Genomic DNA, 27,802 nt, shown 5'->3' with positions numbered 1-27,802 from the left:
GCTGATGGAGCCGTTGGTGGAGAGGATCAGGTCCCACCCAGGTATTGAGGGCTTTCAGATACGGAATAGGTCCCATGTTATTAATCTGTTTGCGGATGACATCATCCTCTTTCTGACTACCCCCCAAGTGTCCCTACGCCATGCACATGATACCCTACAGATGTTTAGTGAGATGTCATTCTATAAAGTTAACTTTACCAAATCGGTTATCTTGGGACTGAATGTCCCCTCCCCCTTGCAGTCGAGACTTCAATTGAGTTTCCCTTACTCCTGGGCTAAATCCCATATCTCTTATCTAGGCCTTAAGCTGACCCCGGACCCGCGTGACTTAGCAAGTGCCAACTACCCGCCCTTAATTGACAAACTAACCAAAGAAGTGTGCAGACTCGCCAATGTAGAAATGTCCTGGTCTGGAAGACTGGCGGCATTTAAAATGCTTCTTCTTCCACAGATACTCTACGTGTTTAGGACTCTCCCCGTCCCTCTACCAGCCACATATCTTAAAGCCCTAAACACACTCCTTTCCAGATTCATTTGGCGCTCCAGACGTCCCAGATGCTCTAAGCCGCTACTGACTAAACATAGGAGGGCCGGTGGTATGGGACTGGTGGACATTAGGGACTATTATAGAGCGTCTATTCTGACACAACTTGCTACTTGGATGTCCCCCCAGGCTGATTCAGTCTGGGGATCCATCGAACGGGCCCTGGGCCCAACCACCGGCCTTGATCTCCTTCTACTGGCAGATGTCTGGAGACCATTTGATTTACGGGACCTCCCGATCACTCTCCGGGCCTCACTGCTGGCCTGGAGGGCTTTGAGAGAGGTTCAGTTTCCCACTTCTGAGTTAATAGAAGTCCCCATCCCGTTGGGGACACTGTCTCTGGTCATCCCGAACCTCTCCCTATCCAGTTGGAGGGCAAGAGGGATTGGGACTGTTCAGGACTTGTTCCTGGGGGATGCCCTTCTCACCTTTGAATCCTTAGAAGACAAGTTCAACTTGGGCTCCCCAGACCATTATGCCTATCTTCGCATCTCCCACTTCCTGAACTCATTAGGACCGTATCGTATATTCATGGCTAGGGAGGTGTGGAGTTTTTATCACACTTCCCCAACACCTCGTAAGGGTATTTCATTCTTCTACAACCTCTTCCAAAGCAAGTTGCGCTTTGTTAAATCTCAACCCTTCAGGAAGTGGGAGTCCGACTTGGGAGTAGTGATCACGGAAGCCCAGTGGACTAAAGCGTTCAGCTCAATCTATACCTCCTCTAGATGTATCAACCACTGGGAGCTATCCCAGAAAATAGCACTTAGGTGGTACCTCACCCCTTATAGAATCTCCAAATTTGGAAACCAAAGTTCCCCGTTATGCTGGAGGAACTGTGGTGGAATAGGCAATCTGTTCCATATGCTATGGTCCTGCAAGCATTTGACTAGTTTCTGGCACTCTATCTTCCAATATATTTCCAGGATCACTGGAATTCTAACTCGGCCCAGTCCTAGCTTAGCGATTCTACATGTGGGGATAGAGATCTTCCCTGTGGATTGTAGAGCGGTGGTGACCCATATCCTCCTAGCAGCTAGATCATTGCTCGCACAACAGTGGAAGGCGGACAGGGCCCCAAACGCATCAGAGGTCCTCCTTATGACACAGACGCAATACACTTTTGAGTCTCTTTTGGCCAATAGAAGAGGGGTACGATGTAAATTTCATGCCCTGTGGAAGATATGGACTACCTGGTATATGGTTAAAAACTGATATTTGACTTACTAATATTGGTTTACTCCCGTAAAAGCGGATCAAGACTTTCTACTTATGATTACTAACCTATTCCTCACCTTCCCAGCCTTCCCTCCCCTCCCCCCTCTTCCCTTCTCTTCCTCTCTTCTCCTTTGTTTCCCCTCTTCTCACTCTTCTCCTCATGTTTTACTTCCTATGGCTTAGCACCTTCTTTTTTGTCGATTTCACCTCACCTCAATAGAGGACTGATAAACTGAAGGGTCTAACAATTTATTCTGAGTTGCTCACATTGGTGTCCTTGGATGCATATAATGGAAATTTGTTATATTGTATAGGAGTGTAATGGCCAATTGGGTCGTGGTCCCATTGTGGGGGCCGCTCCCTTGCTGCCGTATTGTATATGTATGTTTGCTACCTTGGCACCAAATGTATGTTTGATGAAAACTTTTCAAATAAAAACAATTTAAAAAAAAAAAAATATATTAAGCTTTTAGACACTTTTTTTTAACATTAAAGTCAATGAGAACATCCTTTTTCCCTTTGAAATCACATGCCCTGCCAAAAGTTTCAGCTCCTTTATACTTTCACTTACAGACACCAAACAAACTTTAAAGCGGTCACAAAATATTCAGGTATCCGGCTATGACTTTTCAGATTGATATCTTTTACGTTTTTTGTGAAAACGCAATTTACGTTTAGCGATTTTTTCAGAAAATGTAATCGGTTATAATGTAATCCTATGGAAGGGATTTAGAGTGTGTCATGTGACCTTTAGAGTGGAGATGATTGAAAAAAAAAGTTATCTTTAAAAAAAGGGGAAACAAATTGCTCTCACGCCCACAAGATCTACTTGTCATACACAATTTATATATCAAAACGTAGGTATTTTTGTCTGGTTTCAGGCAATGTGATCAGTTTTGTGATTTGACTTTTAGTTCCAGGAGCTTCTAAAGGACAAAAGCGACAAAACCACTCTCATTGACTCTCATGTTAAAAATTTTAAAAATGTTCCTGAAAAACACACAAAGACGCTCTTTTCTAAATCGCTGGCATGGCCACAATTTTAAGTTTATCAACATAAATTTCATATCGATGCGTTTACAAGGGCCGTGTCTTTCAAACGGTGAAGTCGCTGTATCGATCGCATGTACGGTTGTGGATTTATTAAGTTTTGTTTGAAGGCTTAATTCATGTATTTGGTCTGTGAATTAAAAGCGTTTGTAATGTTATTTCTTTCCATAAATAGCTTTCTACCTCAGTGCAATATTCCTCCTCACTGACCTGGGGGGGAGGGGAAACCTCCTGAGGGGGGAGGGGCGACCAGGAAGTCAGGATACTCTCTACTTTGCAGATAGAGAAAGGAGCTGTGTGTCCTAAAGATAGTGTAGTGGTTATGGTGAATAGCTTTGGCGCGGGCTCAGCAATTCAGCTATTCAGCATTCCCACTCGCATTTTCCTCAGGAAATGCATTGTCTAGTTATTCTTATCCTTTATTCCGTACGTTTTTTGGCTCTGCGTAACTTCTGCATACTTTCAGCTATTGAGACCATTCAACTTTTAAAATGTTCATCTCGTTCAGCTAACGATGGGACTTCTTCAAGTTTTTTTGTACTATTTATACTTTTTAAAATATTAAGCTTTTAGACACTTTTTTTTAACATTGAAGTCAATGAGAACATCCTTTTTACCGCTTCAAATCACACACGCTGCCAAAAGTTTCAGCTCCTTCATACTTTCACTTACAGACACCAAACAAACTTTAAAGCGGTCACAAAATATTCAGCTATCCAAACATGACTTTTCAGATTGATATCTTTTACGGTTTTTGTGAAAACGCAATTTACGTTTAGTGATTTTTTCTGAAAATTTTATAGGTTATAATGTAATCCTATGGAGCAGGTTTTACAGTGTGTCATGTGACCTTTAGAGTGGAGATCATTGAAAAAAAAAATATCTTTAAAAAAAGGGGAAACAAATTGCTCTCACGCCCACAAGATCTACTTGTCATACACAATTTATATATCAAAACGTACGTATTTTTGTCTGGTTTCAGGCAATGTGATCTGTTTTGTGATACGCATTTGACTTTTAGTTCCAGGAGCTTCTAAAGGACAAGAGCGCCAACATTTCTCTCATTGAATGCAATGTTAAAACGTCTAAAAAATGTTCCTGCAAAACGCACAAAGACGCTCTTTTCTAAATCGCTGACATGGCCACATTTTTAAGTTTATCAACATAAATTTCATATAGATGCGTTCACAGGGGCCATATCTTTCAAACGGTGTAGTCGCTGTATCGATCGTATGTACGGTTGTAGATTTATTAAGGTTTGTTTGAAGGCTTAATTCATGTATTTGGTCTGTGAATTAAAAGCGTTTGTAATGCTATTTCTTTCCATAAATAGCTTTCTACCTCAATATTCCTCCTCACTGACCTGGGGGGGAGGGAAACCTCTTGAGGGGGAGGGGCGACCAGGAAGTCAGGATCTGTGTGTCCTAAAGATAGTGTAGTGGTTATGGTGAATGGCTTTGGCGCGGGCTCAGCAATTCAGCATTCCCACTCGCATTTTCCTCAGGAAATGCATTTTCTAGTTATTCTTATTATTCCGTACGTTTTTTGGCTCTGCGTAACTTCGGCATACTTTTAGCTATTGAGACCATTCAACTATTAAAATGTTCATCTCGTTCAGCCAACTATGGGACTTCTTCAAGTTTTTTTGTACTATTTATACTTTTTAAAATATTAAGCTTTTAGACACTTTTTTTTAACATTGAAGTCAATGAGAACATGCTTTTTACCGCTTCAAATCACAAGTCCTGCAAAAAGTTTCAGCTCCTTCATGCTTTCACTTACAGACACCAAACACACTTTAAAGCGGTCACAAAATATTCAGCTATCCGGCTATGACTTTTCAGATTGATATCTTTTACGGTTTTTGTGAAAACGCAATTTACGTTCGGCATTTACTTTTCCCCCCTCAGGAGCATACCGAGCCCTTAGGTCTGTTATGGGTTGTAAGGAGAGCCCCCCTACGCCGAAAAACCGGCGTAGGGGGTCCCCCTACAATCCATACCAGACCCGTATCCAAAGCACGCTACCCGGCCGGTCAGGAAAGGAGTGGGGACGAGCGAGCGCCCCCCCCCCCTCCTGAGCCGTACCGGGCTGCATGCCCTCAACATGGGGGGGTTGGGTGCTCTGGGGCAGGGGGGCGCACTGCGGGGCCCCCCCCACCCCAGAGCACCCTGTCCCCATGTTGATGAGGACAGGGCCCCTTCCCGACAACCCTGGCCGTTGGTTGTCGGGGTATGCGGGCGGGAGGCTTATCGGAATCTGGGAGCCCCCTTTAATAAGGGGGCCACCAGATACCGGCCCCCCACCCTAAGTGAATGGATATGGGGTACATCGTACCCCTACCCATTCACCTGGAGGAAAAGTGGTAAAAACACAAATAAAAAACACAGGGTATTAAAATATTTTATTAGTCTGCTCCCGAGGCTCCCCCTGTCTTCTTTAGCTCTTTTACCAGGGGGAGCTTCTTCTTCCGATTTCCAGGGGTCTTCTCCTGCTCTCCGGGGTCTTCACCGCTCTTCTGTGACGTCTTCTCCGCTCCGGGGGGTCTTCTTCTATGTTCGCCGCTCTCCGCTCTTGACTCGGCGCACCCCGGTTCTTCCTCCCGCTGTCCGGTGCCTTCTCCTTCTTCCGCTGTTCTGTGACGTCTTCTCCTCTTCTTCCGCTGTTCTGTGACGTCTTCTACTTCTCCCTTCAGGCCGCTGTGCTGTGACGTCTTCTCTTCTTCTCTTCTCCCGACGTTGACACGCCGGGCTCTTCTTGCTGCAATGACGGGTGCGCGGCTTGCGTCGGACTTATATAGGCCTCACAGTCCCATCATGCTCCGGTAGGTACCACGTGGGTAGGTATCACATGGGTAGGTACCAGAGCATGATGGGACTGTGAGGCCTATATAAATCCGATGCAAGCTACGCACCCGTCATTGCAGCGAGAAGAGGCGACGTGTCAGCATCGGTAGAAGAGAAGAAGAGAAGACGTCACAGCACAGCGGCCTGAAGGGAGAAGTAGAAGACGTCACAGAACAGCGGAAGAAGAGGAGAAGACGTCACAGAACAGCGGAAGAAGGAGAAGGCACCGGACAGCGGGAGGAAGAACCGGGGTGCGCCGAGTCAAGAGCGGAGAGCGGCGAACATAGAAGAAGACCCCCCGGAGCGGAGAAGACGTCACAGAAGAGCGGTGAAGACCCCGGAGAGCAGGAGAAGACCCCCGGAAATCGGAAGAAGAAACTCCCCCTGGTAAAAGAGCTAAAGAAGACAGGGGGAGCCTCCGGAGCAGACTAATAAAATATTTTAATACCCTGTGTTTTTTATTTGTGTTTTTACCACTTTTCCTCCAGGTGAATGGGTAGGGGTACGATGTACCCCATATCCATTCACTTAGGGTGGGGGGCCGGTATCTGGGGGCCCCCTTATTAAAGGGGGCTCCCAGATTCCGATAAGCCTCCCGCCCGCATACCCCGACAACCAACGGCCAGGGTTGTCGGGAAGGGGCCCTGTCCTCATCAACATGGGGACAGGGTGCTCTGGGGTGGGGGGGCCCCACAGTGCGCCCCCCTGCCCCAGAGCACCCAGCCCCCCCATGTTGAGGGCATGCAGCCCGGTACGGCTCAGGAGGGGGGGGGGGCGCTCGCTCGTCCCCACTCCTTTCCTGACCGGCCGGGTAGCGTGCTTTGGATACGGGTCTGGTATGGATTGTAGGGGGGCCCCCTACGCCGTTTTTTCGGCGTAGGGGGGCTCTCCTTACAACCCATAACAGACCTAAGGGCCCGGTATGCTCCTGAGGGGGGAACCCATGCCGAATTTTTATTTAAAATCCGGCGGGGACTTCCCCCTCAGGATTCATAACAAACGCCGCACACGTGTAGAATTGGCGGGAATCCAAGTTGGATCTCCCGTCGCTTCTATGACGCGCACGTTGGAATGTGCTGTCACTATTCCAGTGAGTGCGAGATGTCGGCGAGATCTCGGCACCATGTCGCCGAGAATCAGCGCAATGCTGTCGTGCTAAAAACACAATATCACAAACACCTACTGTAGGTGTCTATAGTATGCCTGTGAAGTGGCACGTGTTAAGAGCTGTCCCTGCACAAAATGAGATTACTAAAAAGGAATTTAAAACTGCTTGCAGCTTTAATGTAATGTCTGGTCCCTGCAATATGGATGAAAATCATTGAGAAAAATAGCATGGGTTTCCCCGCCCCTTTGGCCTTATATACTTTGAACAGCAGTATACGGGGGGTGCAAACAAGACAGGGACCATAGGTTTGTTGTCAAGATGCTTGATAAAGGAGTGCGGCAGCCTCACCACTCGCTGCCTGTCACTCAGAAACGCGTCGCATACCCGGTGACGCCATCATACCTCGCCTGCAGTCCACCTGCGCTCCAAGCCTTGTCTTGGACGATTCTCCATCGCAGCTGGCTTCCTCCATCAGCGGTGACAGTGGATCCATACAAGCGCTCCAGCAGACCCTGGATGACAGTGACGGCCGGATGACACCTCTCCTCACCTCAGGAATATTGACTTATATGCCTATTTGTCACTTCGAAAATGTGAGTGACCATTACCTAAGTTTTTAACCACTACCCGACGGCCGTACGACTTTATACGGCCACGGGGTGGTTCTGAATCTCTAACAGGCCGTAAAAAGACGGCCTGCGCGCGCATCCGACGGCGGCGCGCGCATGCTCGCCGCATCGCTGAGATGCCGATGCGAATGCTTGGCGGCCGTGATGTCCGCCAGGGACTCCGGATCGGCGGCTACAGGGACAAGATGTGGAGCTGTGTGTAAACACAGAGATCCATGTCCTGTCAGGGGTGACCGGGGGAGGTGACCGATCTATGTCCCTATGTACAAGGGACATAGATCGGTCACCTCCCCCGGTCACCCCCCTCCACCTACAGTTAGAACACAATTTAGGGTACACATTTAACCCCTTCCTCACCCCCTAGTGTTAACCCCTTCAATGCCAGTCACATTTATACAGTAATTAGTGCATATTTATAGCACTGATCGCTGTATAAATGTGAATGGCGCCAAAAATGTGTCAAAAGTGTCCGATGTGTCCGCCATAATGTCGCAGTCACGAAAAAAATGCTGATCGCCGCCATTAGTGGTAAAAAAAAATAATAAAAAATAATAATAATTCTGTCCCCTATTTTGTAAGCGCAATAACTTTTGCACAAACCAGATGCTTCTTGCGATTATTTTTTTTTTTTCACAAAAATATGTAGAAGAATACGTATCGCCTAGACTGAGAAAAAAATGTTTTTTTTTTTAAATAGGGCTATTTATTATAGCAACAAGTTTTTTTTTCAAAATTGTTTTTGTTTATAGCGCAAAAAATAAAAACCGCAGAGGCGATCAAATACCACCAAAAGAAAGCTCTATTTGTGGGGAAAAAAGGACATCAATTTTGTTTGGGAGCCACGTCGCACGACCGCGCAATTGTCAGTTAAAGTGACGCAGTGCCACAAGCTGAAATTTCACCTGGTCAGGAAGGGGTATATGTGCCCAGTAAGGAAGTGGTTAAACCTTATTAAATTGTTTTAAACTATTACATCCAGTTGCACCTCACTTTCTGTCCGAATGACAAATGATTTTTTGAAAACAATTTTTTTTTAGTGAAACAAGGATTGGTGATAAAGCATCAGTGGATAGGAAACACCTCTTACAGAAGAGAATTTCCCTTCCTAGGGGTAGATTTCCTCTCACTTCCTGTTGTCTCCTTCTGTTTGCAAGTAGGAGTCGTTTGCAAGTTGGATGTTTGAAAATAGGGGCCTGCCGTATATACTCTGCAGAAATTTGGGCCCTAGGTGTTGGTATTGCCACAACACTGTAAGCCCTCACAGTACTGTTGGTGAGCGCAGAAATGGGCGCAGTGAAAATACTTGCTGATCAGCCACTGCCTGTGATATTAATTTGACAACAACAGCAATTGTATTCATGTGGCTTTAAGTGCACACGGTGGAGGACACAGCACACCATGTGAAAATACTTGCAAAATGATCCCCTGCCTGTGGTAATAATATGAGAAGATCCCTGCCTTTTAGAGCTGCACGATTAATCGCTAGAATATCACAATCTTGATTATCGCCCCCCCCCCGCAGGATGACACACAATCTTTATATGTAGCCGCCGGTTCCACGTAACCAGCGTGGAACGCAAATGGCGGATATCGGAACTGACGTCAGTTCAATGCGTGAAGCGCCACACCGCTGGGCATGGGCAGTGCAGAGACACAGTGTCTCACGCTTGTCTTGGGAAATGAGGAGCACAGCAGTAAGTGCACAGTGAGGTAGGTTAGTACTGTAGTGACGTTGTACAAAACAGACATGCTATTATCAGCTATCACTGCTGTGGTTTTTGATGCCCCTTGGCCTCCTGACTGTGATTTAAAGATTCAACTTAACATCTATGCGATGCATCAGAATATGTGCCTTGCTGCAGAACAGCCTATTAATTTGAGAATGAACTGCCTACCACCCCTCAATAGCACCAAAGTGCATGGGCCTTTTTTAATTTAATTTATTAATGCCGCTTTTGTTAGCATGCATTTTTATTTTTGTGATTTTTCATTTTTTTTATATTTACACACATCTATCTATCTATCTATCTATCTATCTATCTATCTATCTATCTATCTATAGTGTGTGTGTGTAAATAAAATAAAAACACAAACATGCATGCTAACAAAAGCATTTTTTTTTTTGAGAATCGTGAGAGAATCGTGATCTTCATTCTAAGCAAAAGAATCTCGATTCTCATTTTTCCCAGAATCGTGCATCTTTACTGCCTTTAGGAAATAATATGAGAAAGCCAGCAAATCTATTGACATAGCTTTAGGTGCACACTGTGCAGAGGACACAGACAGTACACCACGTGAAAATACTGCAGCTAGCACAATCACCTGCCTGCCTGTATAAGAGCGGATCCATCTAAACTCAATACAGTGTATAAATATATATATACACACAACACCTGGGATGCATATATATCTTCTACACACTGTGGGCCAGATTCATAAAGACTTACGACGGGCTTATCAGTATATACACCGTCGTAAGTCCGAATCTGCGCCGTCACAACTTTAAGAGTATGCTCAAACTGAGATACGCTTAAATGTTTCTAAGATACGGCCGGCGCAAGTCTCCTACGCCGTCGTATCTTAACTGCATATTTACGCTGGCTGCTAGGGGCGTGTACGCTGATTTACGCCTAGAATATGTAAATCAGCTAGATACACCTATTCACGAACGTACGCCCGGCCGTCGCAGTAAAGATACGCCGTTTACGTAAGGGGTTTTCAGGCGTAAAGATAAACCACCAAAAACATGGCGCAGCCAATGTTAAGTATGGACGTCGGAACCGCGGACAATTTTTCAAATTTGACGTCGTTTGCGTAACTCGTCTGTGAATGGGGCTGTCCGTAATTTACGTTCACGTCAAAAGCATGACGATTGTCAACGTCATTTGGAGCATGCGCACTGGGATATGTCCACGGACGGCAAATGCGCCGTTCGATCGAAACGTCATTTACGTGGGGTCACACTTAATATGCATAAAACACGCCCACAGCTTCAACATTTGAATTAGGCGGGCTTACGCCGGCCCTAATACGCTACACCGCCATAACTTTGGCGGCAAAATCTTTGAAAATACCATACTCGCCTCTCCAAATTACGGTGGCATAGCTTATAGGAGATACGCTACGCCCGCCTAAAGGTATGTGAATCTACCCCTGTAACTCTGACTACCCTGCCTGCTCTATCTAACTCCAAAAAATTACACTCTCTCTCACTGTAAACCAACACACTACACAAGACCGACTTCCAGGCAACATTATATAGTGTGGGGCGTGTACTAAACCCCCTGAGCCATAATTGGCCAAAGCCTCCCTGGCTTTGGCCAATTATGGCTCTCCGTTTTTTGCGCGATGTGATTGGCCAAGCATGCGGGTCATAGTGCATGCTTGGCCAATCATCAGCCAGCAATGCACTGCGATGCTGCAGTGAATTATGGGCCGTGACACGCCACTCAAATTTGGCGCGAACGACCCACAACGTTCGTAATTTGACATACGATGTTCGACTCGAATACGGTGCTCATCCCTAATATTTCTTTAAATTGTATTGTGTGTGGAGGTGAGCACCTACTGGATCACCAGGCTTCCTGGTCTCACCTGGAGCGAGGGTTTTTCTTGTTTAATTATTGTTGTGTATTGGGGAGACAAAGGGGGTACACCAGCAGTGCCAGATGCAAAATTTGGGTACAAGAAACAATTTCTGCATAATTTAGTCCTGTTCAAGGAAATGTCTTGCATCTTTATCTGAACACTCCAGTTACACCGCTGATCTCTTACAGCCTCTTTTAGCAGATTCCTTTCTATAGGCACTTGCTCTATTGTTGGCTGCACATTTATATGGACCACCTTTCCGACAGTACCAATGGTAGGGTATACCCATGTATTGTGTCAGCAGAGTCATGTGTAGTCTCCACTAGGAATGCATGTGAGAGGGAACACAATTTAGAGACAGTTGCCCCTCCCAATAGGAAGTGCTTGAGATAGGACCGTCATGGTGGGATCACCAAGTATTATTTCAATAAAAGCTGCAGATTAGAAAAGATTGAAGACAATTTGATATTATAGTAACATGTTAAAGTCCAACTTCTGGCACAGGTATTTTTAATATTCACAAAATGACTTTTGTTTTTAAATCACTTTAGGAGCTTGATAAGCTCTGCTGAGAAATGCTGACATGTACAACCGGGAGACACACTTGTGGCTCTCACCTGCTTTGGAACAGTGGCAGTGAATGACAACAGTTACATAATTGTGGCTTCACCCCCCAACCACGCACACACTCTGCTCTGCCATTCATGATGAAACAAAGCAAACACTCAAATTCTGTGATGTGCTTTGTGAGTGGCAAAGCAGAGCGTGGGGGGCGGAGGCAAAACACCAAAACTGGTTTAATTCATAGACACTAATTCAATGTAGCGGGAGGGAGAAGTGCCGCTCCCTGCGGCACTTAACAGCTGCTCTCAGTAGAACTTGGGGAGCCACCGAAGTACCTTAAAATTTCAGAGCATTTATATGAAAAAAATATAAAATAAGATTGAAAATAATAAATGTTGGAAATTTCTACTCACAGCAAATATCCAGCAGTTTCAGTCCAAGCCCTGACAAGTCCTTTCAACCACTGACGAGTGTGCCCTTGTTCCAGTAAGGCAGGGAGGACAACTTGCAGAAGTAGCAACTCCAAAGATAGTTCACTCACTGGTGCATCACTGGCGATTAAAGGTTGCAAAACTTAGGTTACTTATATTCATACATATAAATTTAAAGCAATTGTTTTGACAGACAACTATGGGGGCTGCCATTGCTGAGCTCGTTCAGAAAACTGCTATGGCCTGGCTGGCTGAATCGCAGATATGATGTATGTGGAAACGGGAACATCAGAATGCCATATCTGCTTACTTGCTATGGATTAGTAAATCAAAGTATTGAACCTAGAAAGTCAGGCAGCTAGGTAGCTGTAGAAAGTCAGCGATAGTAGCAGGATCCATGTTTGTCTCAGGGAAATAAATGCAGAGTTGCAGGTGGTGTTACAATCTAAAGCATTGCTGTGCCCTCCATTGAAAACAAAGAACAATCTTTTTACGATGAATACACAAAATCCTTTTCTCTCATGCATTCTTTTGAGGCCACAGCTTTTCTTTAGATCATGTCCCAAAAGCAACCGGAAATATAGACCAGTGTTTCTCAACTCCAGTCCTCAAGGGGCCCCAGCAGCATTTCCCTCAGATGAAATGGCTGTGGTAATTACGAAGGCAGTGAAGCTCACCAAATCACCTGTGCAAAATAATGGAGCGCCTGAAAGCATGACCCTGTTGGGAGTGCCTTGAGGACTGGAGTTGAGAAACACTGATACACAAGACAACCAACCATTTTAAAGAAAACAATGGTACAGGGCAGTGAGACTGTTGCCTGTACTACCTTGTAAAATTAGATTTTTGTATGCATGCATAACTAAATGGCCACCCTAAAAACCTGTAACACGGACACCTGATGGTGGAAAGCTCAAGAAGCACTTACCACCCTAATTGAGAGAGATGTTACAGGAAACTGTGGTCCAGGTGCTTGATAGTATAACTCTTGTACAAAAGTTTGCAAGATCCAGCACAAGATTGCAGTGGTCAATGCTACAAGACCCTTATGCCGCATACACACAATAATTTTTTTGGGTTGTAAAAAAACAAAGTTTTTTAAAAATGTAATTTAAAATGATTGTGTGTGGGCTTCAGAGCATTTTTCGGGTTCTGAAAAACGAAAAAAAAAAAAAAAATCGAACATGCTCTAATTTTTAACGACATTTTAAATAAGGTCGTTTTTTCGGGTTGTAAAAAATGATCATGTGTTGGCTTTAACGACGTGAAAAACATGCGCATGCTCAAAAGCAAGTCATGAGACAGGAGCGCTCGTTCTGGTAAAACAACCGTTCGTAATGGAGTAAGCACATTCATCACGCTGTAACTGACAGAAAAGCGCAACGGACGGATATAATGGTGCTTTCAGCTGCAGATTTTACCGCAGCTAGAAGCACATAGGGCGCCCCCCTGCCCCAAAGCACCTACCCCCCATGTTGAGGGCATGCGGCCTGGCACGGTTAAGGAGGGTGGGTGGGCCGCTCGTCCCCACCCCCTTTCCCAAACCGGCCACGCTGCTGCTTCCGTTTTTTCGGCGTATGGAGGTTCCCCTTAAAATGCATAGCAGACCCAAGGGCCTGGTATGCTCCTGTAGGGGGAACCCATGACATTTTTTTATTTGAAATTTGGCGTGAAGTTCCCCCTCAGGATTCATACCAGACACAGTGCTTGGTATTGGCAGGGATCCAAGTCGGATCCCCGTTCATATCGTGCCGCGGCTAAACGCAACCACAGCTAAAAGCACTGTACAAATGCAGCTGATACATTCAGGTACACCCTAACTATATCCAAAAAGTGTATGGCCACTTCCCTAGGTCGGACTGATTAAAGGGGTTGCAAATGGGGATGAGCTTTGTGTTCGAGTCAAACCCATGTTCGACCGTTCATCGAATTACAAACGTTACAGACCGTTCGCGCCAAATTCGAGTGGCGTGTCACGGCCCATAATTCACTGCGGCATCGCAGTGCATTGCTGGCTGATGAATGGCCAAGCATGCACTATAACCTGCATGCTTGGCCAATCACAGCGCGCAAAGAACGGAGAGTCATAATTGTGGGTGGCTTTGGCCAATTATGGCTCAGGGGGTTTAGTACACGCCCCACACTATAAAAGGCCGCATGCAGGTCGGCCTTGTGTAGTGTGTTGCAGTGGTTAAGAAAGAGGAGAGAGAGGAGAGAGAGATAGTTTCATTTTTTCTAGGTAGATAGAGCAGGCAGGCTAGTCAGTTAAAGTTACAGGGCCAGATTCAGAAAGATCAACGGATCTTTCTGCTGGCGTAACATAACTCATTTACGTTACGCCGCCGCAAGTTTTTCAGGCAAGTGCAGTATTCACAAAGCACTTGCCTGTAAAGTTGCGGCAGCGTAACGTAAATCCACCCAGTGGAATTCAAATTCGGCGGGTAGGGGGCGTGTATCATTTAAATGATGCGCGTCCCCGCGCCAAACGAACTGCGCATGCGCCGGCCGCGACTGAATCCCAGTGCGCATGCTCCAAATGACTCGTCATGCTTTCGTCGTGAACGTAAATTACGTCCAGCCGTATTCGCAAACGACTTACGCAAACAACATAAACATTTCAAAACTTGGCGCGGGAACGACGGCCATACTTAACATTAGCTACCCCTCATAACAGGGGTAACTATACGCCGGAAAAAGCCGAACGCAAACGACATAAAAAAAAACGCCGGGGCGGTCGTTCGTTTCTGAATCGGCGTAACTCACCATTTGCATATTCCACGCGTAAAAATACGGAAGCGCCACCTAGCGGCCAGCCTCGAATTGCAGCCTAAGATCCGACGGTGTAAAACACTTACACCTGGCGGATCTTAGGGATGTCTATGCGTAACTGATTCTCTGAATCAGTCGCATAGATACAACCGTCGGAACTCAGAGATACGACGGCATATCAGGAGATACGCCGTCATATCTCTTTCTGAATCTGGCTCATTGTGTGTAGAGGATATATATGCATCCCAGGTGTTGTATATATATATATATTTATACACTGTATAGTTTAGCTAGATCAGCTCTTCCTAATTTACTGGCAGGCAGGTGATTGTGCTAGCTGCAGTATTCTCACGTGGTGTACTGCCTGTGTCCTCTGCAGTTTGCACCTAAAGCTACGAGGTGTGTGTACTGCCCGTGTCCTCTGCAGTCCATTAGTATGTCTGGAAGGACAACAAGGAGAGGCAGAGTGGCGTGTCACGGCCCATAATTCACTGCGGCATCGCAGTGCATTGCTGGCTGATGATTGGCCAATCATGCACTATAACCCGCATGCTTGGCCAATCACAGCGCGCAAAGAACGGAGTGTCCTAATTGGCCAAAGCCAGGGTGGCTTTTGCCAATTATGGCTCAGGGGGTTTAGTACACACCCCACACTATAAAAGGCCGCCTGCAGGCCGGCCTTGTGTAGTGTATTGCAGTGGTTAAGAGAGAGAAGACAGGGGGCGTGGCTTGGACTCCACCGAGATGGCGGTGTGACTCCTGAGCTCCGGCTTACGGCGGATCTGTACAGCGGCTCACAGCGCACTGAGGCTCTATTTCTAGCCCCACACATACCCTAACTGCAGCGGAACACTTGCCCACCAACGGGACGCAATGACGAGGAAGAGACAGGCAGAGCACCGGCCGAAAAAGCTGATGGACTTTTTCTCCTCATCGCCGCTGCCTCGTGGGCAAGATGGCGCCGGCGCGTCCTCCATGCCTGGATCCCGCAGTGGTCGCTTTCAGGCCATTGCTGTGCCAGACCACCGAGACTCCTCTGAGGCTGGAGGGACACCACAAGTTCCTTCCCCGCTCAGTAGAAGCCCTGCAAAGTCCCGCTTCAGAGCGGACGACTCTGATACCCAGCAGTGTGAGGTAAGATCAAACGCAGACTCACAGGAAGACACAAGGGAGCTCCCTGACTCCATAATCTCATTCCCCACACAACATCAGCCAGTCCTGGACACTACCCTTAAAGACATGCTCATCTCTCTAAGGAGCACTATTCATGGGGACATGATGTCTTGCATGAGGAAGTTTAGCACTGAGCTATCAGCAGTGGGTGAAAGAGTTAGTCACATTGAAACCAAAATGGGGGAATACGCAACCACCATAAATGACTTAGTGGATGCTCATGATACAGCGGAGGAAGAACAACTGTGGATAAAAGCTAAATTAGCAGATTTAGAGGATAGGTCACGTAGAAATAACGTGAAAATACGTGGCATCCCAGAAACTGTGGCCCCCTCTAGTCTGCGCACATACGCCATGACCATGCTGACGGCCCTAATGCCTGACATCCCTGCTATTGAGCTATCGACAGAATCCATCGGTTGCCTAAACCCTCCTTCATTCCAGAGAATGTTCCCAGGGATGTTCTCTTCAGAATGCACTTTTACCAGTCTAAAGAAAGGCTGATGTCTATTACCCGCAAGGGGGAACATGGGGGTACTGACTATGCTCCCCTACAGTTTTATGCCAACTTATCGCAGTTCACTCTGCAGCTTCGAAGGAATTTGAATACTATCACCAAAGCCCTGAGGAATCACAACATTGTATATAAGTGGGGATTTCCAACGAAGCTGATGGTGACCAAGGATGGAACTACGCATGTGATTACCTCCCCAGCCAAAGGCTTCAAACTACTTCAGAAATGGAAGATTCTCCACGATGACAACTCTACTTCCACCAGTTCTAACACACCCGGCAGGGTGTCCCCTGATTGGCAACAAGTCTCTAAGAACCACTGAAATGACTGAATTCTCGGCCCAATATCATTGCCCTGTGCATATATTCTTTTGGCCCTATGGGGTCCCGCCTTGGAGCTCTACCACGGTTAAGCTCCCCTGTATTTGAGCAGTATTTTCTGCACTCGGGTCGTTTTGGCCCTCCTTTTACAGTTCATATTTTATTTTATTTTTTGGTTTAATTTACGTTTGTATTCTTTTCATAATCAATCTTGTTTTCAGGAACCGCACCTTTCAGACTCTACAGTTTGCACCATCTCTAACCACCCAGCTGCAAGGGACTTGTGTCACTTTTACCTGATCTGGAGCAACGCTGTCTGTCGATCAGTCTATCTTTTTGAATTATCTATGATGACAAGGGGTCGTGAGTACACAAGACCCCTGTTGATAACATTTTATTACTTTGCTTATAATGCCGGTTAAAATTTTATCGATTAATGCAAATGGTTTAAATCACCCTGTTAAGAGAGCGTCGCTCTGGCGGGAAGCGGACTCCTCGCGGTGTGACGTTCTCTGTGTTCAGGAGACCCACTTTCATAGTCACGCACCACCTAAATGCACATACCGATCCTTTCAACATTACTTCTTCTCCAATATGGAGGCTAAAAAAAGGGGAGTAATGATAGCTGTCAGGGACACGGTTTCCTTCTCCTTAATTAAGGAATACTCTGATCCCTCTGGTCGCTATATAGTATTGATATGTGACATCAATGGTATTAGATACACGCTAGTGAATGTATATGTCCCAAACAAGAGACAGATTAATTTTTTAAATGACCTCATGCGTAAGATCAGGAAATCCCTTCAAGGATCCCTGATATTATGTGGCGATCTAAATGTAGTTCCGGACCCAATGCTGGACTCCACTACGGAGCTCCAGGGGAGAGGCCCGACCTTGACTAATTTCCTGCGGTCTCATGATCTGTATGATGCTTGGCGTTGCACGCATGCTACCGAGAGAGATTACTCCTTTTTCTCACACAGGCATTGCTCATACTCGAGGATTGATCTGTTTCTATTGGATAAATGGCTGCTCACCAGAGTTGTACATACCAAGATTAACACGATCACGTGGTCAGATCATGCCTCTATCCTCCTGACTCTAGGTGACAAATATCCTGATACTGCTGCCTTTGTGTGGAGAGCTAGCTCTTCCATTATTCAGGACACAACCACCAAAGAAACGGTCAGAGAACAGCTAGAAGAGTATTTCCAGCTCAATTCTCAATCCACGGATAACCCATTCACACTCTGGAACGCTCACAAAGCCTTCATCAGAGGGGTGTTTATCCAGCTGGGATCTAGGGCCAAGAAACAGAAGCAACTAAAACTTACCACTCTCCTCAAAGACATAGATGCCCTTGACACTCTAAATAAATCTAATCCCAACGCATCCACTAGTGCCAGACTTGCAGCCCTAAGACATGACCTCAAGCTCCTTCTACTACATGACTATGAAACCAAAGACAGGTGGGCAAAAATGTCCTTCTACTCGACTAACAACAAAGCAGGCAAAGCGCTGGCCCGTTATCTACGTGGTCAGCGCTTCAAAACCAAGATTGCTCGTTTAACACATCCTAGGACCAAGAAACCGGTGTATGATCCTCAAAACATAGCAGACGCATTCAGCGACTATTATAGTTCCCTATACAATTTAGACCAGGACTCAGCAACCTATCAACCGTCATTAACCGATATACAGAACTTTCTTTCCAAAATCCATTTACCCACTCTGACCCCAGGACAATCAAGTGACTTAAACTCCCCCTTCACACTGAACGAACTGGTTCAGGCTATAAAAACTCTCCCTTCCAACAAGTCCCCGGGCCCTGATGGACTCATAGGAGACTATTACAAGACCTTTCAAACAATCTTAGGGCCATATCTATTGAAGGTGTTTGATTTAGCTGCGACCTCGACGTTTTTTCCACCCGAAATGCTTGAGGCTCTGATTGTAACACTGCCCAAACCTGGGAAGTCACCGGATGTTCCTCAAAATTTCCGCCCAATCTCTTTACTGAATACTGACCTCAAGATTTACGCCAAAATGATAGCACTGAGATTGGTAGATGTTATACCCACTTTAATAGACCCGGACCAATCTGGGTTTACGAAAGGCAGACAAGCATCGGACGCTACAAGGCGTTTAATCAATATCACCCACATAGCTCGAGCGACGCGAACGCCTTCTCTGCTCCTAGCTTTGGATGCAGAGAAGGCGTTCGAGAGGGTGCATTGGCTGTACCTGAAATGCGCTTTGGAAAAATACGGCTTTGAAAAGCACTTCCTGTCAGCGATCATGGCCCTGTATACGGTCCCATCGGCCAAAGTTTATACGTCCGGAATGCTATCCAAGCCCTTTAGAATCACGAATGGCACAAGGCAGGGGTGCCCACTATCACCCCTCATCTTCAATCTACTAATGGAACCGCTTGCGGCTTCCATTAGACAAGCACCTGGAGTGCACGGGTTTACAATAGCAGGCAAAAAACACGTCATCAGCCTTTTCGCTGATGACGTTATACTGATGCTTACTAATCCGGTGACTTCCCTGGAAAGGGTTTCTTGTTTGCTTCGAGATTATGGTAAAATATCATACTACAAGGTGAATGATACCAAATCTTTTATCCTAAACCTGGGTGTCAATGCCGATGAGAAAATGATTATGCAAAGTGCTTATCCTTATGTATGGAATGACCACACACTTGACTACCTAGGGATCCATCTTACTGCCTATCCAGAGCAATTATTCACCGCCAATTACTTACCATTAGTGGATAAGGTCAGGGAAGGAACAAAGGCGCTGAGCAAACACATTTTGTCATGGTCCGGTAGATTAGCCGCCTTCAAGATGCAGATACTGCCACAGGTGCTGTACGTGTTTAGGACAGTACCAATACCGGTGAATAAAAAGTTTTTCGGGGAATTACAAAGCAACTTATCAAGATATATATGGGTGGGAAAAAGAGCACGTAGTGCATTTCATAAATTGCGCAAGAATAGGATGGCTGGGGGCATGGGAGTTCCCTCCTTTGCTGACTACCATCTAGCGGCTGTTCTAACACAAGCTAAAAGTTGGTTCCCAACCCAGGCAACCCCAATATGGGGACCCCTTGAGCAAAATCAGGCGCCGGGAAGGGACTTGAGAGCACTTTTGCTAGCAAGCCCATTCCTCAAAAGCACGCAAATGACTTTAGCACCCCCTATGGTAGCTACTTTAGAGGCATGGAGGAACTTCGCCTCGGCGGAGCTACTTTCAACTCCTACGGTGGGCTTGGACATACCTATCTCCGCCTTAGCTTTAATAATACCCAACTTAAACCTGCAGAAATGGACATTGGGAGGCGTACAGTGGATTTCTGATATTCAAGAAGAGGGGAAACTGAAATCCTTTCAGCAATTACAAACTCAATACAATCTTCCTAGCTCCGAACAATTCAGTTTCCTTAGAGTGCAGTCATTTCTCAAAAGTAAACAATATAGGCCCTATAAGATATTCTGGAAAACAAAAACATTTTTCACCTCTCAGAGAAGCAAGTGTAAGGGTATAACACTAATTTACAACCTACTTAACAACAAAGACATCTTTGCTAAGAGCAACGCCTTAATGGCATGGGAAAGAGATCTGGGTGGACCCTATGCGGACGAACAATGGCTCAAAGCACTACAATACACACACTCAGCCACCAAGAGTGCCAACTTATGGGAACTTTATCACAAGGTTACTCAAAGGTGGTACCTAACCCCATCTAGACTCGCTAAGTTTGGTCATGGAGAATCCCCACTTTGCTGGAGACAATGTTCACAAGTGGGATCACGGTTTCACATTTTATGGGCATGTGGGAAATTAGCTAGATTCTGGAGTAGTATATTTGCAATTATGCGCCAGGTTACGGGACTCAATATACACCTCTCACCTTCCTTAGCCATATTACACCTGGGCATAGAGAATTTTCCTCCTCCTTTTAGGAAATGCATCATACATCTCCTACTAGCAGCCAAGTTGGTCATTCTGAGGCTTTGGAGATCCAATGTGAGCCCCAAGGTAGAAGATGCGGTTAAAACCGTGTCTTTGCATTTCATGTATGAACGCATGCTAGCCTACTCAGAGGGCAGAATTACAACATTTCTTATTCAATGGCAGTCCTGGGTGGATTGGTACGACACTAACAAACTCCTATATTAAGAACGGTTACAGTATTAAAAACTGATAAATAAGTTGTAAATCTAATCCAAGGCGAAGTGCTGGTTCCTTCCTTTTCCTTTTCCTCTTCCTTATTTTATTTTTTCGTTATTTTTGGCTACCTTTGTTTACATCAGTGACCACGGAGCATGTTGCTCCATGTTCAACATTATAGTTAAATTTCTTATATGAGTAGCATACAAATGCTCGTGGAGAGTATTGCTGCATACACTATGCAGCAATTTTGAGAGCATGCGCAGCTGGGATAGTATAGGCCCGATTCCACAGGTCACAGCAAGTACCCAAGGGGTGGCTTCTGGAAGATGGGTCCCAAGGCACATCTATGTGTTATTTGCTGAATCGTAGAATTGCATTCCCAAAGCTGTACTCTTATTTTGTATTGTATTGTATAATATGGATGTCTACCTTTGTTGGCCTTTGGACATCCATGTGTACTAACATATGTATACCCACGACATGTTTTCTATGTATGTTTATACCTTATAAAACAATAAAAAACTATTGAAATTAAGAGAGAGAAGACAGAGAGAGAGATAGTGTAATGTTTTCTAGGTAGACAGGAGCAGGCTAGTCAGTTAAAGTTACAGTGAGTAGAGGATATATATGCATCCCAGGTGGTGTATATATATTTATACACTGTATAGTTTAGCTAGATCATCTCTTCCTAATTTACTGGCAGGCAGGCGATTGTGCTAGCTGCAGTAATCTCACGTGGTGTACTGCCTGTGTCCTCTGCAGTTTGCACCTAAAGCTACATAGTGTGTACTGCCCGTGTCCTCTGGAGATTGCACCTAAAGCTACATAGTGTGTACTGCCCGTGTCCTCTGCAGATTGCACCTAAAGCTACAAAGTGTGTACTGCCTTTGTCCTCAGCAGTCTGCACCTAAAGCTACTTGGTGTGTACTGCCTGTGTCCTCTGCAGATTGCACCTAAAGCTACCTAGTGTGTACTGCCTTTGACCTCTGCAGTTTGCACCTAAAGCTACTTGGTGTGTACTGCCTGTGTCCTCTGCAGTTTGCACCTAAAGCTAATTGGTGTGTGCTGCCTGTGTTCTCTGCAGTTTGCGCCTAAAGATACGTAGTGTGTACTGCCTGTGTCCTCTGCAGTTTGCACCTAAAGCTACTTGGTGTGTACTGCCCATGTCCTCTGCAGTTTGTACCTAAAGCTACTTGGTGTGTGCTGCCCGTGTCCTCTGCAGATTGCACCTAAAGCTGCCTAGTGTGTACTGCCTTTGTCCTCTGCAGTTTGCACCTAAAGCTACTTGGTGTGTACTGCCCGTGTCCTCTGCAGTTCGCACCTAAAGCTAATTGGTGTGTACTGCCCATGTCCTCTGCAGATTGCACCTAACGCTACATAGTGTGTACTGCCTTTGTTCTCTGCAGTTCGCACCTAAAGCTACTTGGTGTGTACTGCCCGTGTCCTCTGCAGATTGCACCTAAAGCTACATGGTGTGTACTGCCCGTGTCCTCTACAGTTTGTACCTAAAGCTACTTGGTGTGTACTGCCCGTGTCCTCTGCAGATTGTACCTAAAGCTACGTAGTGTGTACTTCCTTTGTCCTCTGCAGTTTGCACCTAAAGCTACTTGGTGTGTACTGCCTGTGTCCTCTGCAGATTGCACCTAAAGCTACGCATTGTGTACTGCCTTTGTCCTCTGCAGTTTGCACCTAAAGAGGAAATAGGGCCATGGGGGCCATGATCAGGTTGCATGCACTGTCCTAAAGCTACTTGGTGTGTACTGCCTGTGTCCTCTGCAGATTGCACCTAAAGCTACTTGGTGTGTACTGCCTTTGTCCTCTGCAGTTTGCACCTAAAGAGGAAATAGGGCCATGGGGGCCATGATCAGGTTGCATGCACTGTCCTGTCACCATTTGAGAAGGCCACGAGGATGGTGAACAGTGACAGTGCATGCATCAGTGAGACTGTCCCTCTTATTCACATGTTGGAGCACACACTGCGTGGAATAATGGACAGAATCAGGCTCTGCCCCCTTCAACCCTGGCAAACAGATGATACTAGAAGTCTGAAAAAACACAGCCATGCTCTCGAGCGCCTGTGGAGCAAGACAAAGTCCCAGAAAGATTTCAGCCAGTATAAATCTGCCACCCCAAAAATTCAATTCCAGCCTCCTCACTGCCAAGCAGACCCATTTCCTCTTTTTAATTAAAAACTTATCTTCCCATCTCCTTCAACTCTTTTCTACCTTAAACGCTCTACTTCGTCCTCCACTGTGTCCACCCACTAACTCACTTAATGCCAACCACTTCACACAGAAGAATGATACAGTTCGCAAGGAGTTCTCTACTGTTGAAATACCCTCCACGCCTTATACCTCATGTCCACAGGTACAATCATTACTCCCCTCTTTGAAACCCACCACTATAGACAAGGTTGCTAAATTACTTGCTAATGTCCATCTTACCACCTGCCCTCTGGATCCTGTTCCCTCGCAAATGCTACGTTCACCCTCTGGCTCTATTCTACACTCATCTTTAATCTCTCCCTCTCTTCTGGCATCTTCCCCAACTGTTTAAAACATGCACTCGTCAGCGCCATACTTCAAAAGCCCTCTCTGGACCCATCCAATCTTAACAACCTATCTGCTTGCTCCCCTTTTTATCCAAACACGTTTGATTGTGTTTAATGTATATTGGGTTGATCTTCCAGTATTACTTCACGTTTAGGACACTGTTAATTTGAAATTTTTAATTCTTTAATTTTCTTATATGCTAGGGCCGGTGTTTTGATTCTATCTATTCAGGTCAAAAACATTGGCTCCGCAGGTAGTTACTGAATTCTCACACATGACACCGAGTTGTTCGGTTTGTGTTTGGGCGATTTATATACATTTTTACAGTCGGTCATTTGGTACTGTACTGGGTCAGGTTAATTTTTCCCCACATAATTTTTGTATATATTTATGTTAGGGAATATTATGAACCCTATTTTTAAATAGGCTTTTTAACTTATTTTAATTTATTTATCTATATGCATAGATTAATAATATATTTTTCATTAATGTCCCCCAGCATATGAATATTGCCTTAGAGTGAATATACGTAGATAATGGGGTAATGATTAGAATTGTTCTTTTTAAATTTAGTTATGCATCATGAGTTTAGACCTAACTTTACAACTAGATAACTAAGTTTGTCACATTGATAAATTTGTTAATACTGGTATTGTCCATGTGGTGTCGCTTCACCCTTGAGTGAATACTATGGTTGTACACACTAGAACTTTATAAAAGATGACAGATGCAGATGTTTTGTTCCAAACGTCTGTCGATATACCACCTATTGTTTTTATTATAGATTTCATGCGCCGTCTGCGGTGTTGGGCGCCATGTTGGAACCCGCTCTGCTCAATACTGTGCATGTCCGGGAGGTGGTTGCGAACCAGAATGTTGGTATAAATGGAGGTGACGCAGCGTGCCGCCCATGCCCCTGGAAGTAAGATATTACGAAACGGACGTAGGGCGGAGCGACACGCTGTCGTCACCTCAAGCTTTAAACGATCCCCCAGCAGGACGGGGGTCTGGAATTTGTGTACCGGCTGGCACGCCAGATTAAAGGCATTATTTTTTTCTGCAATATTGTAAGTGCAATACAACTTTTTTCTAATAAATTGTTATACTTTTAATGCACTATGTGGAGCTGTCATTATCGTTTGCATGTTAGGCATTGATGCTGGTGATTTGCAACTATCACTGGATGAGATCCACTGTTTCGAAAATGGAGTCTGCCTGAGCTGCATAGTGGGAGTGAGACCCTTAATTACACATGCTTAACGATCCCCTGTCATAAAGGATCAGGGCAAGATGGTAAGGAGCCATTGTTACTGATTGGTGGAGGATTTATCACCTTTGTTTGGACACGTTTTTCCATCAGATGTTGGATGTACAGCATTTATTGATTTAGCAATTATGGACTAGATCTCTGCTAATTTTTCAACATATAATTTTATTTACACTGGTTTTGATTTTTGGTTTTGAACGCATTAATATTGGCAAATGTTTATTGATTGGCACGTAATTGCTTTAAATGGCAAAAACTGATGTTTTTTTTATTTTTTTTTATTTAATGTTGACACATTATTGATATGATATCATAAGTCATCAGTTACACATCCGTATATATTATTAACCTTGTTCTTTGACATTCTTAATTTAGCGATTCTTTTGATTTAAGTTTTCACTTGGTTAAGGGGTAGCGCAATTTTTTCCTTTTAACAACCTACGACCCATCTCCTTGCTCCCCTTTTAATCCAAACTCCTTGAACATCTAGTCTACAACCGACTGAGCGTCCACCTTTGCCGATAATAGCCTTCTTGATCCCATTTAGTCTGGATTTTGTCCTCAACACTCCACAGAAACTGCTCTCCTAAAACAAAACAATCTACTAACAGCCAAAACTAAGGGACACTATTCAGTACACTGTCACTTTATGTGATGAAAAAAAACAACGTTTTTAAAAATGTCACTTTAAATGACCGTGTGTGGGGGAAACGTCATTTTATGTCTTGTGAAAAACGACAACAAAAAATTGAAGCATGCTTCAATTTTATGTGTCGTTTTTCAAAACATTGTTTTTTACTTCACAGAAATTGACCGTGTGTAGCAAAATACAACGTTTAAAACAACGTTTTTACACCCGCACATGCCCAGAAGCTAGTTATGAAGCGAGCTTCAATGGAAAAACGTGGTGAACGTAACCTCGCTTTGCTAGAGCATTGTGAAAAACGATGGTGTGTAGGCAACTTCGTTTATGAAAATTGAAGTTTCAAAAACGTCGTTTTTTACTTCACAGAAAATTTCGTTTTTTTTCATCACATAAAGTGATGGTGTGTATGCGGCATTACTCATGGACCTCTCAGCTGCCTTTGATATGGCTGCCTCCTCAAAAAACGCCACACTTTTGGTCTCCATGACTCTTCACTGGTTCTCTACCTACTTATACAACCACACTTTTAGCATTACTTACAATTCTTCTTCCTCCTCTCCTCTTACTTTCTCTGTTGGAGTCCCCCAAGGTTCTGTTCTTGGACCCCTCCTATTTTCAATCTACACTTTCTCCCTGCATCAGCTGATAGCCTCCCACGGCTTCCAATACCATCTCTATACCGATGACACGCAAATTTATTTCTCTACCCCTCAACTTACTCCATCATTCTCCTCACGTATCACTAATTTACTATTGGATATATCAGTCTGGATGTCACACCACTTCCTCAAACGTAATTTATCCAAAACCAAACTTATCATTTTTCCTCCTCCACGTGCGCCTCTCCCCCTGATCTCTCGGTCAAAATCGATGGCACAACTATCAGCCCATCTCCACATGCCAAGGTTCTAGGAGAAGTCCTGGACTCTGAACTCTCCTTTTAAGCCCCACATTCAATCACTGTCCAAATCTTGCCACCTCAACCTCCGCAACATCTCCAAAATATGCCCATTTTTAACCAATGACACCACAAAGCTCTTAAATCCCTCCCTAATCATCTCTCACCTTGATTACATCAACTCAATCCTCATTGGCTTACCCCTATATACTCTATCCCCCCTTTAATCCATCATGAATGCTGCTGCCAGACTCATTCACCTTACTAATCGCTCTGTGTCTGCTACTCCTCTCTGTCTAGATCATCTATGTCTCCTTGCCACCGGGCACACATATTTTTTGGGTTTTCCAGTATTCTCTTCTCAATTATTTGTAAATTAGAATAAAGATCTCCTACTAATCTTTGTTTTGTGCAGGTAACCAAAATTGCCTTTGATAGTATTTTAGAGTATTTATAATGTAATTGGAGATATTGGTAGAAGTTATTGTTCGTTAACGGATAGCGGTCATTTAATATATTAAAAGGAAGTAAAACATCCCCTTAATGTAACCAATACAAAAATATTGTCTGCTTTTTTCCCAATCTAAAAATTTCGGAAGTCTATTAAATTCATAAAGGTAGTAGTTATCCCATATAGGCATATGTTTAGTATAACCCTTATGCTGAGTAATATGTCGCACTGCTTCCCATAACCTATGAATCAAGTAAAAAGTAGACAATTGTCTTTTATTATAAAAGTGGTGAGCTACTATTAATTGAACTTAAGGGAATTTTTCGAATTGGGATATTATTATCTTCTGTGTGGGGTCCTGCATGTCCACTACTTCCCAGCCGTGCCAATGTTGTAACTGTGATGCAATAAAGTATAATCCTGCATTAGGTATTACAATTCCCCCCTTATCTATAGCCTGTTGTAATGTTTCAAATCTAATTCTAGATTTTCCACCCTTTCACACAAAATCCCTAAAAAACGCGTCAATAGTCCTAAATAATTGCAATGTCAACCATATGGGGCAATTATGCAATACATATAGCATTTGGGGCATCCACACCATCTTCAACAAATTCGCTCTTCCTACCATGGACAACAGGAATTTAATCCATGTTTTACTCCACTGTCTAAATTTGAAAATAGGAGGGAGCATATTCTTATCTGTATATTCTGAAAAAAATTGGTGTAATTACCACTCCCACATATTCAAATGATGTAACCAGGTCCATCTGATGAGCCTGGTGTGGATGCTCCAAAAGCGCAGGGTCCAAAAGCAGCATTATGGACTTGTCCCAATATTGAATCCTGAAAAGGATTCATACACGTCTATTAAGGACATAACTGCAGACAGGGATGGGCCTGTATCCCCCAAAAACACTAGAGTGTCATCTGCATAGAGTGCCATCTTATCTTCCCCTGTAGGTCTACAAAATCCCACAACAAGAGCAAATAACCTCAACCAATGGCCAGAGCAAAAAGATAGGGAACATCCCTGCCTTGTCCCTCTGGTCAAT

The 27,802-nt window shown here is 44.7% G+C and overlaps 1 protein-coding gene across 4 annotated transcripts in view; it reads right to left on the bottom strand.

Moving 5' to 3' along the window:
- MARCHF6 (membrane associated ring-CH-type finger 6) overlaps positions 1–27,802 on the bottom strand; it is a 1,325,445-nt gene that overhangs the window by 328,935 nt on the left and 968,708 nt on the right. For all 4 annotated transcript variants that reach the window (XM_040351967.1, XM_040351966.1, XM_040351964.1 and 1 more), the window contains one exon: positions 11,961–12,098. In XM_040351967.1, the coding sequence (XP_040207901.1) occupies positions 11,961–12,098 (138 nt within the window). The remainder of the gene's footprint in view (positions 1–11,960; positions 12,099–27,802) is intronic.

Source organism: Rana temporaria, chromosome 5 (genome assembly GCF_905171775.1).
Source record: "Rana temporaria chromosome 5, aRanTem1.1, whole genome shotgun sequence".
NCBI classification, from domain to species: domain Eukaryota; kingdom Metazoa; phylum Chordata; class Amphibia; order Anura; family Ranidae; genus Rana; species Rana temporaria.
Note: the sequence above shows the minus strand (reverse complement) of the source record. Positions and strands in the feature narration are given on the sequence as shown.